Source organism: Aspergillus pseudoviridinutans, assembly GCF_018340605.1.
Source record: "Aspergillus pseudoviridinutans IFM 55266 DNA, scaffold_3, whole genome shotgun sequence".
NCBI classification, from domain to species: Eukaryota; Fungi; Ascomycota; class Eurotiomycetes; order Eurotiales; family Aspergillaceae; genus Aspergillus; species Aspergillus pseudoviridinutans.
This window is the reverse complement of record NW_025091283.1, coordinates 4,287,604-4,306,375: the sequence shown is the minus strand read 5'-3', so window position 1 is coordinate 4,306,375 and position 18,772 is coordinate 4,287,604. Positions and strand designations below refer to the sequence as shown.

Sequence of the window (18,772 nt, the reverse complement as noted above, 5' to 3'; positions counted from 1 at the left end):
TATCAAACTGGCCTTGAACGCCTAGTATAGATACTATTTTGAGGGAGCGATTTTGCCCACGCCAAAATTGATCTCAGTGTATGGGTATTTCTTGATCAAACTGATGGCCGCGGTAGGTTACTGGGCCCTTCTCTATAACAGTGGATCTTGTATACTAACGTTCTGTTCTCCTTGCAGATTCTCATGACTCTCTGGGCTGAGGCTGTGATGCAGTCCAATACCAGTGCCATTAAACTCTTCAGTGCGGGGTTTCCCAGTCTTTTAGTTAAGGGTCTAATCAGCATTGGTCCTGAATTGGCTTGATAGGTCAGATACAGGCCTCCCTCCAGGTCTTAGGTGAGCTGAACGCGGGTGTTAGTCTCAGCTGGGCTTGCACTGAGGTGTACTTTCCTCAAGATGCTGCAGGCAAGACGGCCAGTGTTGCACCAGCGGACTTGCACAGCAGCAATGATCAAGTTTACTCCTTTGAGCTGACTTTTGACGCATCGCTCACTGCGCACGGAAATCTGGTATGTAAGTCAAGTGTCTATGCCTGGCCCAGAACTCGCGAGAACAAAGAGAACGATTTAACTGAGTCTTTTGTTACAGTGTCTCTCACCCCCGAAGTCCGCTTCGGCATTTCCGTCCTTGGGGGCGACTTGATGTCGGGATATGTGACGGCGGGGATGACCAACACTATTTAGCTGGGTGTGAGTGCCAGTGCAAGCATTACGGGCGATGGTTTGATGAGTGCTGGATTCTGCTATTGGGCGGACTTCGTCTATTCCATTTTTATCCAGGCGGAGGCCTCGTGAGTGATATACGCTCTCTTCCCTCTCGAAGTATCTAGACTTTGGGCTAACCAGTTCAATTTCCACCCTGCGGCAGCTTCCTCAATGGAGAAGCATACTGGGGTGACAAATATGACGTTGTCTCTCCCAGTGACCCGCTGGCTCTTGTGGAAGAAACCTGCGTCAACTATGCGAGCAGTGACCCCCTTAGTAAGAGAGAAGCTGTTGAGGCGTTGGTATTGAATAGCACTGGAAATGCTTGCTTTGGGGGCCTCATTGCCTGCAACACCGTCGATGACATGAGCACTGCGTCCGGTAATATGACTTGTCCTTATCTATGTGATGCAGATGGCACATCATGCATGATTCTGGATGGCATGAGTAGTTTGGTCAGCAAATGCGCGACCACAGGTCAATGCATGCACTACCCGGCTATGTACTACAACTGTGAATGGTTCCCAAATAAAGACTTTCCCAATTTCGACACCTCCACTTAAAACACGATGCCCCACTACACGGCGGCGGGTAAGATTTCCATTGATCCCCCTTGATTTGTTCCGCAGTCGCTATGCTAACAGTCGGCAACAGGAATCTGCATAAATATCCAGAATTACCTGGATAGCCACGCATTGCAGTGGTCGCCAACCTACATGGGTGCCATGTTCATGCGTCTGACATACAAACGCGATAGTGGCAACACCAATCGGGACCTGGCTTGTGGAAATCCAAGTGGGACCGGGAATATGGCTGCCCACTGTAAACAGATTAAACGGTCGCTCTGGCCTCTTGCGGTTCGGCAAGCAGGATCGAACGCCGCAGGAATGTATGGGTGGAGTGAATCAATTTCCTGCGATGAGTTCCCGTGTATGTCCTTTGCTTTCCAGCGCCCTTGGATCTGTGCTAACAAGGATTATGAAATCTGCTAGTCAATTCGTAAGTGTTTTCACGATGACCGTCCTCACTCGCTGGGATCGCATAATACTAACTGTAGATGGATGTTAGCGCCGCAGAAGGTGGAACCGGTGCCGTGAGTTCTCCCAACGCCAAGTTTCCTCGATATCAAGCCGGCTGACCATGTCTTTCTAGAGTACCTCTTGCACGCCATGGGAACAGCAAACCTACCAGTCTTACATTACCCAGAAAATTATATACATCCGGGATAAGGTCAGTCCTCATTGACTCTCCATGTCTTCCTGTATCCCTATTGGTGGTGGGGCAGACTTGAGCTAACCGGGATATCTCCCTTTTCCCTTCTGTATAGACCAACAACAACCAGATGTGGCAGACTGAGCCATGGGGCGGTCCCCTTCCACGCCAATACACGGTAAACCTGTTCGATAGCAGCAGCAACCCCACAGGCACATTCCTCGGAACCTACGGGGGCTACCTCGCGGGTAATCAGAACCTCATCCGGGCCCGCATCGCCGGCGGCGTCAACACCTTTGGCAGCAACAGTGTCTACTCTTTGTCCTCGGGCACGTACAACGCCCTCTGCCACCTAGATGACGGCTATCAGACGAGAACGACCGCCATGGGGGTCGACTACATCAAGCTAATAGTGTGTAACGTTGTGTATGGGGACTCGACGGGGGCGGATCTCACCAGGCGAGACGGGAAGTATGGCGACGATGACTCGTACACAGGTCGTCCGGAGATGCATCCTCGATTCTGGCAGGTGGAAGGTGCGTGTTGCGCTCATTTACAGCTTCTTTTGTAATCAGTTTCTGTGTTCTTGGCTCGCTAACGGCCAACAGAGCTTCGCATTCCCAAGAATTGGCAGGACCATGTCATTCTCATGCGGCGGGATGGCTCGGATGGACCTGCCCAGAGCCCGGCCCAAGAGAACAACGGTGAGTCAGATGGTTGGAAGTGGGATGACACAGATTCAGTCGGTTTCACTCTTCTGGACGGCGATGGTCAGCCTGCCTCAGGCTCAAACAGTGCATCCGCAACATTGGCCACCCGAGCCGAAGACGAGACTGTTTCGGTAATCGATGAGGAAAGTGACGTGCATCAGTCGAGGTCCGCATCACGGAATCATTATGGACAATATTTCCACCGGCACGCCCATGGACATCACTAAGGGAGAGCCTTATTCCTGAGGCACCAGCGCCTTCAGGAAGTCTTTATATTGCTTAAAATATCGAAGATAGCAACCGAAAGACGTTCTTGTCTAACATAATGAGAAAATGACGCAGAGAAAGACGCGAAGCTCCTGTAGTAATCTGAGAGCAACAAACCGTTCCAGCTTAGCAAGACAACCGTGTCCATTAAGAGGAGAAGAGCACGGAGGGACATCCTCTGCATGTTGGTAAAGTGCAGAGAGCTTTGAGAAACTCGTTTCGCAGCTGGGACATCTGTAGAGCTGCCCTCCGTCCCCGGTATCATCATTTATATACTTCCGGCTCTGGTAACAATCGTGGGCTATATCGTCAATTTCCTCCTCAGCAGTATCCGACGCGCAATTTCCCGACTCCAGATGGATTAGCATTCCGGGAAAAGATTTAAAGCTTTTGTCACAATCGTAGCATTCCAAATTTCGAGGTCGATGTTTCTGTTGATGCTGAAGAAACGGTACTGTTAGCAATCAATAAATTGAAGTATTCAACTCTAGCTGGAGTAGTACCATTTGCAAATTATTCTCGTTCGCAAAGTAGTCGCCACATTTGACACAAAGGTGGTGCTGGTTAATGTCATGTTCTTGCAGTTGCTCAACAGAATCATAATAGACGTTGCACTTTGGGCAGAAGTGATGAGTCTTCACTAAATGGTCTTGAAGCTCCTCACCAGTAGCAAAGCCTTGTAGTTGAGGACAGATCGAACAGACATTATGTCTGCTGGACGTTTTAATATGCTTATATTTCGCTTGAGTCGAAACGAAAACCCGGCAACACATTTCACACCATTGATGCTGTCATGTCTGCCTGCAATGGGCGTAAAGTGCAGATTCAGAGCAGAAGATTCGTTCACAGATAGTACATTCGTAGTTCATATCATCATACACGAGATACGGACCCCAAAATCCATAATGAATTAGTTGATCAAGCCGCAGAAAGCCACATACAGAAGAAGAAATGGAGGATCCAAATTGCTGAATGACAATAAGGAGATGGAGGCTTTGGTGGATGTATCGATTTTGATGCAGAGAAAGTAGACAATGATAGTCGCCTCGGAATGTGGATGGATAAAGGCATGAGCTAAAGTAGGCTGCGTCGATTGTATAGATTAGGAGCGACAATGAAACTGGAATGCGGTGGCAAAGGCTTTTGCCAAATCACATTCTTCGGTTTGTCGCTGGGTTGTGCCACACAAGATGGGAAAACGTTGCTCCCATTCTATGGGCCTACGTCTGTGCGAGAAGTCGAGGTAAGAAATGACTTGGGTCTATTCTAGGAACAAGTAGCTGATACAGCGGTCTGGAGTTTCAATTCGTTGGCACTGAGGAGCGAAACGGACGGTTCGATCCGATGTGAAGCCCGTCGACGTTGAGGGGCTTCGTTTGGAAGCAGATAAAGTAATTGCATCAGCGACGGGGGAAGCCGACTTCAATTACGATAAAGCATGCATGGATACTTCCCAATTATTGCGATACATTCTTACTACTCAAGAGCGAGGAATTCTAAGAATACAAGGTGCATTTGGCAGGTACCTGAGACTAGCTATATATACACCGGTAGACGCCAACAAATATTCTCTATAAAAAGGATCCCAGCAGCTGACTTAACAGAACATTGTGCTCAGGTGGCAACGGCTGCACTAGACATCATCCCACGCTACTATTCAAGCCGCAATCTCTTTGAGCGACGCAGTGGAGGCTCAGTAGCGGCGGGTTTGTTGGGTTCTGATAGGCGTGGGTTGATATTCGCCATCTCAGGATCAACAGAGGAAGTGGGAGTGCTAGTACCTGACCGCCCATATGATTCCAGAGAAGTGTCTATGCTGTTGATGGAGGAAGTATTGCTGCAAGTTAACTGAGGTCTCTTTAGGAGATGTTTTAATTTGATTTTAGGGTCATATAAGTGTACTTTAACAGCATGTGCTAAGAATTCAGTAGCCTCTATAAACTTAGGGATGTTGCAGCAGGCCACCCAGGTGCAGCTAATCCCATCATGCACACAGCTGAGATAAATATCAATGAGATGGCAACAGAGTGAATCTTTTTGCCTAGGAGGGAATCTATATGGAGGTGGATTAGATGCCAAACACTGCAACAAACTGCAATAAACAATACAAATATCTGTTTAGCAATTCAGGGCTTCCACTTCTCCAGAAGGTGGTGATTCCTTTGACTCTTTATGTTTAATTTCATTAGCCTCAGCATCATCACTCACAGCCTAGTTACTTCAGTTGCCTTGCCAGCTTGATTCATAGAGCTTTAAGAGTGCAACCATGTCCTTAGTAACCTAGATATATCATGTAAGTAGCTTATCTACATTAAAGCACTCTACTTCAGGGCTATAGAAATTCTTTATAAGTTATGCTCACTCAGGAAAGATATATTCTAGAATAGGAATATCCCAGTCTTTATCATCAGAGTTATTATCTTTATAACTTTTAGTATCAGACTAGCTAAGAAGTTGCTTAATCTATCTATTAACTTCAAGCACCAGCTTATTATGAAAATATTCTTTTCTAGCTATCTCACGGGTATCCTTGATCAGGCTCTTCCTTAGCTAAGAGAGCTCTTTTTTAACTGCCCCATATCTTTCATATAGATGAGGGAATTACTCCTGAGCTTTCACTACTATACTAGCTAGTGATTACATCTCCTCCTTTAGCTCCCTCTACTCCTGTCTAAGCTCTAGAATTTTAGGGTCTTAGTAAATAGTATATTTCTGCTGGTTAGTAAGACCTAATAGGGCAAGGACCTCCCTCTTCCTGAGCATGCTTCCAGCAGCCCAAAGAAGACCTTCCTTAGAGGGTTAGAGAAGCACTACATACTGGAGATCGCGGCCAATAAACTATGACTAGTAATGCCTCTTAAAAACCATATTACTGGACTATCCTATCACTCTCTACCGCTCCTAGCTTATGAAGTTCCCTTTAAGGTTAAGTTAGATATAGTTAGAGGGTACTTTTATTTAGCAGAGCTATCTTTATAGGGGAAAATATATAGTTAACTTCATTAGCAGTCTAGCACTAGTAGTTATAATAGCTAATATCATCCTTAAACTTAGCATCTTGACCTAGCTCCCTGATAGAGTTGCATAACCGACCCGCAAAAATCGAATCCAACCCTCACCGAACTCGCAGCGGTGCGGGTTCGGGGGTAAGCCTAGGGAACTGCTTTGGGTTCGGTTAGGCTACCTCAGACCCGATCCRGGTTAGGTGAAAACCGTCGGTTACRGTTTCTGCGGTTTTTCGAGTTGGGTTTAACCAACCYGCACCATTTTACCTAGAAATCATTAAATTCTAAATATYCTTAAATAATATTAATATCACTAGATAGCCTAAATTAAGGGCTATCTAGTGATATAAATATCATTTAAAAATACCTAGTGGTTGCTGAGATATAAGGGAATAATCATTTCTGTAATAGGTTGGTATGAAAGTAGTACAGAGATATATATATATGGGCACCAAGGTCCGACAACTACTATATACTTTAAATAATTTTTAACCACCACCCATTCAACCCTATAGATATTGAATCAATATTTCTAATATAGATTAGAATGATCATAATTACTATATATTTCATATAAAAATTATAAATTTATATAAGCATGCTTGGTAAGGGGCCTTAGATAGGGCCCCTGGGGGGAATGGTAAGGGTTAAAATAGTTAAAATTAGCAGTTTAACCAACCCGAAACTGAACCGAATCTAACCATGGTTAGTTAGTATAGGCCTAGCTATACCTAGGTAGGCCTAGCGGCGGGTTTTTGCGGTTAAACCGCAACCGAATCGCATCGGGTTTGATTTGGTTTCGAGTTCTAAAATTTGGACCTGAAACCGCAGCGGTTCGGGTCCAACTAAGGTTGAACTCGCCCGAACTCGCACCAAATGCAACTCTACTCCCTGAGAGCTTGTTAACTTAAGTTATACATCATTAGTAATAACTTATAGAGCTTATAGCCATGCAGAGTATACTTAATACATTAAAGGAGAGGGGTATTAAGGATCTTGGGCTTCTATTAGAGGGGAAGTAACTAGCAGCCCTTTTAAACTCAAAGCTGCCATATCAGATCTAGAGTTAATTTATTAAGGAAAGCCCCATCGCGGAAAGCTAGTGAGATAATTTAGTTGATTAGGTAATAAGCCATGTGATAATCACTATACATGAAGAATTTAGTTCTGAGAAAAGGAGTTAGTCTCAGTAACTAGCTATCCATGGATTCACATACCTGTCAGCGCCTTCTGACCAGCCTTTAAGATTGTGAAACTTAATGATGGCACAAAGGACATTATGCTTACTATCTGGGTCTTTAAGAATAAAGAGCTTAATATTACAGTAGCAGTGTAAGGTCGGCTATTAAGGTCCAAGGTCAACTGGTAAGACCAGCGTGAAGGGAGCAAGATAACTGTATATTGCCTGAGCAAGGAGAACTAATTGCTGAGTTGTGGAATAATTAGTAACTCGCGGAGATATCTACAGTGGATCATGTGATCTAGTAATCCACACTATTAGTGTTAGCTACATACAGCGGCTTTATGGTCTGCTGTAGCCCTTAACAGTTACCTCCCTTCTCTATAGGCTTCGCCCTTGAAGCCGCGATACTTCCTAATTTAGAAATGTAGAAGGCTTCATTGTTCTGGATTGATGTCATCTCTCCACAGCCATTTAAGGTGCGGGAGTAAATCTCTTATTCTTAAATGATATATTCTGTTGCTATTATAGGTTGCAGTGTTTATTTTAGCTTTATTATAGGTAAATAATTAATAGTGATTATTGTAGACCTATAAAGATGTATTATGTTTTCCATAGTATAAGTAGATTTATAGGTCTCTGGAGAACTTCTCCTTGTTCTCTTCCTTTGTCAGCACCATTAAGATGCCTAATAAGTATGATCTTCTGATTAGTTTAGTAATATAGATTCTCCTTTATCTTCTGTGGCTTCCTTACTCTGTTTATTGCTTCCTAACTTATATCTAGTAGTTAAATAGTTAATTTTAGATAGTAAGTTCCGCGTTAAGTAATTAGTTTGATGGATCAGGCTGACGATAGTTCAGATTTGTAGGCCTTACTTCTCTTATTTAATGGATTTTGTTTAAATCAGACAGTTTCTTGTGTGTATTTGACAATTATTTATCTAAATTAAATAGCTTTATTAATATCTCCTTTCATTTATAATTCTATTATTTTTGTGGTTTAGCATTTCCTTTATTTCACAACTCCATTATCTCACAGCTTGTTGTTTTCCTTTATCTTATAATTCTGATATTTCAAGGCTTCATTATCTCCTTTATCTTATGATTCTGTTATTTTATAATTAAGGTCATCCAATATTTATTAGATATGGGTTCTTTGTGTTGCACCGCAGTGATTCTGCTTGACAATATATTTCCCTTCCCTATTTAAAAGGGAGGAAGTCCGCAAGAGAGAGAATTAATATTATCAACACCAGTAAGACCCTGGATGTGCAGAATTATATGCTAATAATGCCTTGCAGACCTCCCTGCATTCTATGCCTTTAGGTAAAAATCTATAACCCCTAGCACTGCTGCATCAACTATTACACAGTAAATAGCTGTATTCAGAAGTCCTGCTAGTACTATACTTCTAAAAAGTGTAAGTATATCTATATAAGTATCCCTTTCTTCTGTGCTATTACTGATCTAGCTGTGTTTTATCAGTATTTAATACATTATAATTTCTTATTGTAGATTTCTTTTGTATTATAGTTATATCTTATAGATTTTAATTAAATTAGCTCTTCTTTAATGGTTTTAGATTGAATTAGATGTTCCTTTTAGATTTTAGAGTTATATAACTTCTTCTTTTATAGATTTTACTAATAGTTTACAGGTGCTAAAGAGCAAGGTGCACTATATTTATATGGTGTTTACTGTGCACCCCCCTCTCTAGAAGCTGGAGATTACTGCTGCTGTTAACTAGATTAAGGTAACACTAGCTGCACAGGCTGTGCTAGTGGTCTAGGTTATTATGCCTGCGGCCCCTGCCCCTACTGTGCCTCTGCCAGCCCCTACTCTGCCTTCCCTAGCCCTGGCTTCTTTACTGTCTTCTTCTCTAGAGCAGTTTGTTACTCCGCCCCTGCGGGCTTTATTGCCCCCCTCTGCTCTAGGGTCCTCCGCGGTTTACTATATAATTAGTTGGCTTGGTTTTTAAGTAGTATATAGGCTGGATAGGTGGGAGGGTGTATATACACAGCCTGCATGCTGCTTTTCTGTTTATTATATATATAGTAGTTAAATTAAGGCTTTTTTCCGCGCCTTTTAGGCTGCCTCTTTGTAGAACTTGTAGATTACAGAGTTTTAGATATAAGGTAGTGTTTAAGAGCTTCTATATTAGTAACATGCTCTTTAGGTTCCTATGTATTATTAGAATCTAGCCATCCTGTCTACTTAACTAGATATTAATGTTTTCTGTAATGTAATTAATCATCTAGGATCTTTTCTACTTACTATTCTTAATATCTATCTAGTTTAACTAGTCTAGGCTTTGGATCTATGTTGGTATCCTCTTAGAATGGTTCTAGTAGCAAAACATGGAATATTAGATGTAGTTTATAGAAATGTAGTAGAAGTTTCAGCTCATAGGCTTACTTACCTGTGGAATTAATAATCTAGAATAGTCCTATTTACTAGTAGTCAAGCTTCTTGCTTGGTCTCCCTGTATTAATGTTTTTTATATAGAGCATGACCTAATTACTAATATAGAAGGTAGTATCCAGGTAATTCTAATTATAATATCACTTCATAGCTTCTTTTACTGCTTCTAGTTAGCTAGATAGGAATTCCCTTATAACCTAGAGGTCTTGTATATTGTCACACCCTGGGATCCGTCTCTGCTGTTCTCCGCTAGTCAACTACTTTGGGAACAGGGTGATATAGTCCCTGGACTATATCCAATACTCGCCTAAGGCCTACTGACCAGGTAGCCTAATGATTAGTGATATAATAACCTTCTCTATAGTCAAGGGCAATCCAAAGGTAATATAAGAATAATAACAGTAGAGATAGAAGCAAGGCCTATTAAGTATGTATACTCAATAGTAGAGAGTAACTGATGAATTAGACTAGTGAACTTGTACTTAAGTAAATGATTTATAATTAATATTAAACATAAGGAACTAAAACTAAGAGTACTAGATACAGTGTGAATAAGTGTCCTTATATAGTTCCTTAGTTATGACTTATTCATAACTTCTTCTACTACTCCTAAGGTATCCATAGAGTAGTTCTAGGAGTAGAGGTAATACTCCTTTGTTTAGCAGTCACCTATTTCCTAGGGTAGTAATCACATGATGGTGCGGMTGATAATAGCATCCTTTAGGTAATTAATAATTGCCCTCTATAATGATTTAGTATTACTATTTAGTAAGTAACTACTAAACTATTTTCCTGCGGAATACCTATCCAGATTAAGTGTCCTTCTAGATTGCTTAGTGATCCCTTGGGATTAATTAGTGATTAGCAATCCTTTAGTTTCTGCCTGTCATATCTGCCTTGTGCTAATGCGGCTGTATTAGTATTGTAACATCACCTCCCCCTCTCTTTTGTATTTCGCCCTTGAAACTTCATTTATAAGGCTGTAGGGCCCCCTGAGGTGAGTTGTTTTTCATTTCCTTTTATAGTCTTTCCCAAGTATGTTGGTTTTCTAATTTTTCTTTGCCATGCCAGTTGATAATAAGACTCACAAGAGGAATTAACTTATTTAGTACCATACAATTTATCTTAATGGTTTTCCTGTTAAATCTCCCTGTGCTGTTTATATCCATTGTGGCGTGGTGTGCATTATAGATTCTAAAAGTTGAAATTGCGCTGAGTGTACTCAGAGTAGTAAGAAGTGTAAGAAATAATTCTATAGTGAGCATGAGTAGAATTAGGTGCTGAGCACTTAAGAGAAGATAAAAGAAGATATTTTAAAAATGGAAATAACTCTGCTGGTGTTAAACGCAGAGCAATCTAAACTCCTAGCTTGTCTGGCTAAGATTTCTTTAAAAACATCAGAGTCCATGGCTTACATCCATCATTTATGAAAATAAGAGGAAATATTAAAGATAAAGAGCGGTCGCATGCTAGATCATGACACTCTAGTCATAGATCAGTTAGATAAGGAGGATCCACCTATTCCTGATGAAGATCCAGTCCTTACCACTATGGATGAAGGTCCCTCTCTAACTTAGATGATGAGTAATCCTTCTTTCTAGTCACATTTCAAACTTCCTTCTAGTGGTGTTGTTAAACAAGTTAGTAGCAGCCTGTTAGGTTCTTGATAGGCTCCTATGTGTTTTCTGAGGTATTATAACCTTTCCATTTCATAAGGTAGTATAGTTTTCTGCTGACCTGTTTGTGGCTCAAGATTTTCTTAACTTTATATTCTTATTCTGTGTTGTTGTTGATTTCCATATTTTCAGTAATTTTTGCATTCTTTAGTGCTAGTTCTAATAATAAGATATAAAATACTGAATGAATTTTTGACATGCTTTTCAGTAGTTATAATTTATAGTTAACTGGTCCTTTCTTTTCTTCAATAGTAAAAGGTCTAATTTTCTGATAGTCTAGTTTCTGACTTAGTCTCTTCATTTTAATATTTCTGCAGAGTAGGTAAACTTTCTCCCCCTTTTTTAAGTCTAGAGCACTCCCGTGCTTCCTATTATAGTAGATTACCATTTTAAGGTTCATAAATTCAATATCCCTTGACAGTTGGGTTTATAGGTAGTTAATGGTATCCACTAATTCTGCAGCTTCTTCTACTGTGGGTACTTTGTTCTGTGGTTCTCTAATTAATGTAGGGTTATATCTATAATTAGTAAAGAAAGGTGTTTCCCCTGTTGTTAAGTAAATGGCATTGTTGTATGCAAACTGCGCTATTAGTAGGTAAACTACCCAATCATCTTGCTGGTAATTTATATAGTGTCATAGGTATTATTCCACTGTCTGATTCACTTGTTCTATCTGTCTGTTGGCTTATGGGTGATATATAGTTATAAGTCTTTGCTCAATTCCTATCAGATCTATTAATGATTACTAAAATTTTGATGTAAACAGCTTGTCTCTATCTAATATAATATACTGTGGCATTCCGTGATTAATAATCATATATTTTATAAGTAGGCTTGCTAACTGCGATGCCGTCATTATTGTTGTGGTTAGAATTAAATGGATAAACTTTATTAATCTATTAGTTACCATCATCAGGTAATTATACCCTTTTGACTTTAGTAATGGTCTAATAAAGTTAATGGTAATCCATTCCTATGGTTTCTTTAGTATTTCTGGTGACTGCATCTTACTATATAGCTAGTACCTAGCTGGCTTATCTCAGATGCAAGTCTCACATTGGTGAATGTATCCCTATACCTTCCTCCTCATGTTAGGGAAGTAATAGTTCCTTAAGATGGCTTCAGCTGTTTTTTTGGTTCCCATATGACCATGCATAGGGTCATTATAATGTCTGGCGATGATCTCACTTCTCATATACTTGGGTATGTAGATAAGTCCCTATAAGTATATTAACCCTTGTTTGTCGCTGGTTATGTGCTTATTCTCTGCTGAGTTATTAAGTATTTCTTAAATAATTCTGTCCTTTTTAGTTACTTTAATAATTTTTTAAATAAGTGGGTCCTCTTGCAGCTTGATTATTGCTATAAGAGTGTGATGATTATATATTAGTGACCCATCCTCTTATTATTTTAATATTACTAGTTTGATGGTTTTCCCCTAAAGTTTATAATCAGGTCACTGACTGAGTGTGTTAGCCTGTCTATTTTCTGTTCCTTTACAGTGGATAATCTTGAAGTTAAACTATGAGAGTATCTTAGCCCATCTGGCTTATCTTCTTATCAGTTCTTTTGTGGTTGTGAAGAATGTGAGGTTCTTATAATCTATCTTTATAATAACTGTCTATTGTGCTCCTTCCAGGTAGACCCTCTAGACTTTAAATGCTATTACTATAGCTAGCAGTTCTTTATTGTAGATGTTGTAGTTAAGTTCTGCTTAGATTAACTTTCTTAAGTGGAATATAACTAGTCGCGGTTTTCTGTTGTTTCCTAGTTAAGTTATTCTCATCCTAATCATATAGTCAGATGCATTGGTTTTGATAGTTATCTCTTTTTCTGAATCATACTGCACAAGGATAGGTGTATTTATAATCTATTTTTTTGCTTTCTTAAAGGCTTCTTCATGCTCTAATTACTATATAAATTCTTTCTCCTTCTTAAGTAGTACAAAGAGTGGCGTCATTACCTTTATATATCCTTTAATGAATTATCAGTAATAATTAATTAAGCCTAAGAATTATTATACTTCCTTGATGCTTTTTGGTTAAGGCCAATCCCTGATTGCCTATACTTTGTTTTGGTCCACATATATTCCATTTATAGAAATCTAGTATCCTAAGAACTTGGTCTCTTGGATGTGGAATTCATATTTCTTTAACTTCAGCTTGATATTTACTTCTTAGAGTTTTTATAATACTCTGCTAACATATCCTATATGTTCTTCCTTATCTTTAGAGAAGATCAGGATGTTATTAAGGTAAGTAATTATAAAGAGGTGTAAATATTCTTGCAATACTTCATTAATAAACCTCTAAAATAATGCTGGTGTGTTGGTGAGCCTAAATAATATAACTAAATATTTATAGTAGCTGAATTTTGTCCTGAATGTGGTCTTCCATTCTTCTCCTTTTATAATTTAGATGTGGTTGTATGTATCAGTAATATCTAGCTTTATGAACTACTTAGCTCCTTAAATTTAATCCTAGATTTTATAGATTAATGGAAGTAGATAACAATCCTTGATTATAATATCATTTAGTGGCCTATAGTCTACACAGAGTTGTAGACTCCTATCTTTCTTTAGTACAAAGAGTACACCATGTCCTGCTGGTGAGTTTGATAGTTATATCTTTCCAAGTCATAGCTGTTCATTAATATATTCTTTGAGCGTCTATAGCTCTTTTTCTAATATTTAGTATATTTTCTTGCATACTGGCAATTTTCCTTCTTTAAGAGGAATCTTATAGTTATGTTTGCTATATTCTGGTAAGATATACTATTTGGGTTGCTTAAACAATGTCTTGAAATCACTGTATTCCTAAGGTAGAATTAGTCCTAATTCTAATTCATTCCTGGATTCAGTGTTCCTGGGACTAACATTCCTAGGACTAATTACTCTGGGATCACCCTAGTCCTGATTTATTATTGCTGAGAATAAGTGGGGTTCTAGGATAAAAGCATTCCTGGGACAGTCTATCCTGGAATTATTTTTCCTTAGATCTATTTTTCTGGTTTCTGAACCATCCTTAGACTCCTCATCTAGTGTTATGATATTGGTATATTCATTATCTTATTTTGGTGCCTATCTTAGTAACTCCATCATTGCTATCCTTTGCAATGGCTTTATTGCTGTTAATACTGCCATTATTCTTTAGCTAGCTATTGCTTGTTTCTTTAGTCCACCCTTCAACCACTTAGTATTATTATCATCATCTTTTGACCTAACACACCGTGAGGCCCCAGCTTCCCCTTAACTCTGGTCCTATTGTGGGCATTTATAGTTAAACTGGATCCTGTTTATATTCTAGTTAATTGCTAGGTTATGATTCCTGAGCTATGGAATCCCTAACACTACATTATACTGTCCTATTAGTACTACATTAAAGTTTAGTTATTTAAAGTGTCTTAATACAACCATTGGAACTGGTCCTGATTCAGTTATAATTGTGAGAGTTCCTAAGTTCTCTTCATTCAGACCTACAATTGGTTCAGGTACTACCTTTATTCTTCCTAGAAGCCCTAGCTTCTTCATGAATTCTGGGTGCATATAATTACCTGTTGCTCCTGAATTAATCATCACTCCAGCTAATTAATTAAGAATGTGTGTATCTAGCTTCAGATGCTTGCCATGTTGCACCATTGTTACTATAAGGTGTAGGGTTCCCCATCATGGTATCCTGGTGCCTTGTGGCTGTTCTGGGAAGTACCCTCCCTCTAGCTTTCTCTTATAATGTATGATGTACTATTCTTTAAAACATGCTATCTAGTATATTAAGTTATGCTCTAGATATTTCCTATATCCTTTATAAGAGCATTTAAGCTTCTAGCATGGATAAGTATTATTCTATTTCATAACTTCTGGTATTTCTGGCTAAAATTTTACTATATACTTATTATTATGGTGGGTGCTGCAATTGTTGCTGTAGCATGTGATCCAGGACATGCTTTTATATCTAGGGTATGCCTGAAAGTATTAACATAGGCACCAGTTATAATTATATAACCCATGGACTGGCCCTGGCAGTTTCTTTTAAGAAACCTCTTAGAGTTCCTGATGATATTCTTAGTTCTATTTTCTATATTTCTAATAGTATACTGCGTGCTGTTTGCAATGTGTTATATATTACTCCCAAGATTTAACCTAGATCCAATATTCTAAGTTTTGATGAGTACATCTAGTTACTCCTTGTTTCACCTTCTTAAGGATTTATTTATTTAGTTAGTGTGCTTCTAATTTAGCTAACTGATTCCTGTTTAGTTATTGCAGCCATGCAGTGTACTGGTCTGCCTTATCATTATTTTGTAGGGATTATCTGTAGGGTGTCTTGGGAATCTTATAAGGCTGCTCCTTATTAAGATTAAGGCTTACCTACTAAGTTCTGTACTCTTTATTAAGTAGATTAATAGGTTGGTTAATAGTAGCCTAATCTATCGTGGGAAAATCCTCTTGATCTGGCTCTTCATGGTTAGTCTTCTTTTCATTGGGACTGATGCCCTGATATATCTCCTTACTGGAGAGTATTATCTATTTATATAATAGTTCTTTGGGTATAATATTTTCCTAGTTAATGAGGCTATCTGTATCACTGTTTGACAACCTCTGATTAGTGGCTGTGAGGACATTCAAATCCTTGACAGGCTAATCATTGTTCGCGCTTTTATAATTAGTGAAAGCTTCTCTCTTAAGCTCCATTTTAATTTCTTTGTCACTCAAATTCATACATTCCTGGTATAGTTTCTTAAGTTATTTATCAGCCTTTCTTAGTCTAATAGGTCTAATAATGACTCCACTTCCTGTAGTATTATAACCTTCTCTACCTATTATAGCACTAAGCTCTTTTGTAGCTTATAACTATTTCTTTCTGCCCTGCTTACCCCTCCAGGGTTGCTATTTGCAGGCTCTGGATATATGCCCTGGCTTCCTGCACTAGAAATATAGTTTCTCTTTTTATTACTATTCTCTTTCCTTATTAGAAAGTGCTGTCTGTTAAGTTATGTCTAACTCTATTGGTCATAGCCCATAAGGATTAGCATATCCTTGGCTCCATGGTTGAGCTGGCCTTCTATTGTTTGGTTGATAGCTCATGGTGCACCTATTATAGAAGCTATTCTAGTTACTTTGCTCTCTCCTGCGCGTATTAAAGTTATATAGTTTGTTATTAATCTTGACTGCTTATTTAATTATTTTATTAAGGCTATCTAGTTATTCTATCTAGATTAGTTTCTCCTGGATCTCCGGTTTCAGTCCTTCCTTAAATTATAAGATGTAGGCATCATCATCCCAGTCCAAGTGGGATATGATCTATTGAAACTTAGAAGCATAATCTCCCATAGATCCTGTCTGCCTGAGTTGCCATAGCTGTCTTTCAGCATTCCTTCCTTTATTAATGTTGCTAAAGGTCCCTTCAAGCCGCTTCTTAAATTCAGTGTAACTAGTGAATATCTCCTTAGTGTTGTTGTCCTGCTTTTTTATAGTATTAGTCTGGTAATCCCTGATAAAGGGTTCAAACTAATTAAATACTGGTCTGGTAAGATATATAGTAGTGAAAAGGACTTTGTCTGCTTTATTTGCAAGTTTTTCCTTATTAACTTGGATATACATGTCCAGCTGTGTAAGGAATGATCACAACCTGGTCTGAGTACTATTAAATAGTTCAGGTAGTCTGATCTTGACAGACTTGGCTGCAAGTCAACCATTCAGGTTTTTATTCTGCTGCTCTAACCAATGGATGTGCTCCTGGAGCTGACTAAGCATAGCCATCACTTCATCCTTGGTTATGTGTGTCTGCTGAGGTTGCGCAGTCGCAGCTGATTGCTATGGCATTCCTGCCTGACTAATATTTGAGCTGGTGGGGGTCTATGGTGCATTTCCTGCCATGATGTTTGATATCAAGAGTCAATCAAACTTCCTAAAGTGATTTATACTATACAGCATTCAATTTATCACACCCTGGGATCTATCTCTGCTGTTCTCCACTAGTTAACTACTTTAGGAACAGGGTGATATAGTCCCTGGACTATATCCAATACTCGCCTAAGGCCTACCGACCAGGTAGCCTAACAATTAGTAATATAATAACCTTCTCTGTAGTTAAGGGTAATCTAAAGGTAATATAAGAATAATAACAGTAGAGATAGAAGCAAGGCCTATTAAGTATGTATACTTAATAGTAGAGAGTAACTAATAAATTAGACTAGTGAACTTATACTCAAGTGAATGATTTGTAATTAATATTAAATGTAAGGAACTAAAACTAAGAGTACTAGATATAGTATGAATGAGTGTCCTTATATAGTTCCTTAGTCATAACTTATTTATAACTTCTTCTGCTACTCCTAAGGTATCTATAGAGTAGTTCTAGGAGTAGAGGTAATACTCCTTTATTTAGCAGTCACCTATTTCCTAGGGTAGTGATCACATGATGGTGCAGCCGATAATGGCATCCTTTAGGTAATTGATAATTGCCCTCTATAATAATTTGGTATTACTATTTAGTAAGTAACTACTGAACTGTTTTCCTACAGAATACCCATCTAGATTAAGTATCCTTCCAGATTGCTCAGTGATCCCTTGGGATCGATTGGTGATTAGTAATCCTTTAGTTTCTGCCTGTCATATCTGCCTTGCGCTAATGCGGCTGTGTTGGTGTCGTAACAATATATTCCACGGCATTTAGGTTAAGGTCATCAACAGTTTGCGGGATATTGATCTATAGTTCTGGTCTGAAGCCTATAAGTGCCTGTACAGGTAGAATACCTAGTATAGAATGATTAGAATTATTATAGATGAACTAGGTATATAGTAGCTATCTTATCCAGTCATCTTGGTGATGGTTAATATAGGCATGGAGATAATACTCTAGTATTTGGTTTTGTCTTTCTATCTGGCCATCTATCTGCAGATAGAATGCTGTTAATAAGTGGTATTTAGTTACTAGTAGGAAACATAAACTAGACTAAAATACTAATATAAAGAGGGATCTCTAATTACTAATAAGGTTCTGCAGCATCCTAAAATATAAGATAAATCTTATATAGATTAGTTTAGCTAGGTTTTCTGTAGTTATATCTTTTCTGCATAGATAATAGATTATAAATTTAGTATATATATCCACCATAATAAGAATTAAATTATAGACTTTGTTCTCCCACCTGGATAGTAGTAAATCTATAATAAAGTCTATGCTGACCTATTCCATCAGCTTTTCTAGAACTAGTAGAGGTTGTAAAAGTCTGTGTGGTTTATGCCTGTATACTATGATTTACTAGCAGACTGCACACTAACAGATATATTCCTTAATATCTATAGTGATACCATGCCACTAGTATTAGCTTTAGATAGCATTTAAGGTATAGTTCTCCCTGAAATATCCACCTTATAGATTACTATAGTTTTAACAGAGAATCTCTTAATAAATTACAGGCACCTTTAGTACAAAGATATAATTCCTAAATCTAATAAGTCTATCTTCAGATCTTGACCAGGGTGAGCTAGTTTGCTACTCCGGGGTTATTTCCGCTATCTTATATAGTACCTTAATGTATTTTGGGCATTTTGCCTATGCCTAGCGTAGTAGGTCTACCATAGTTAGTCCTGA

General features: G+C 38.8%; 1 protein-coding gene across 1 annotated transcript; it reads left to right on the top strand.

The window, feature by feature from the left end:
- Positions 1 to 103: 103 nt before the first annotated feature.
- Asppvi_005276 (uncharacterized protein) lies at positions 104 to 2,853 on the top strand (the record flags this gene model as incomplete). The annotated part of the gene is made up of 12 exons (XM_043301200.1): positions 104 to 112; positions 178 to 241; positions 307 to 513; positions 589 to 643; positions 701 to 790; positions 868 to 1,085; positions 1,359 to 1,634; positions 1,697 to 1,703; positions 1,773 to 1,797; positions 1,857 to 1,934; positions 2,032 to 2,452; positions 2,525 to 2,853. The coding sequence occupies 12 exons, from the start codon at positions 104 to 106 to the stop codon at positions 2,851 to 2,853; spliced, it is 1,779 nt and encodes a 592-aa protein (XP_043157135.1).
- Between the last annotated feature and the right edge of the window lie 15,919 nt (positions 2,854 to 18,772).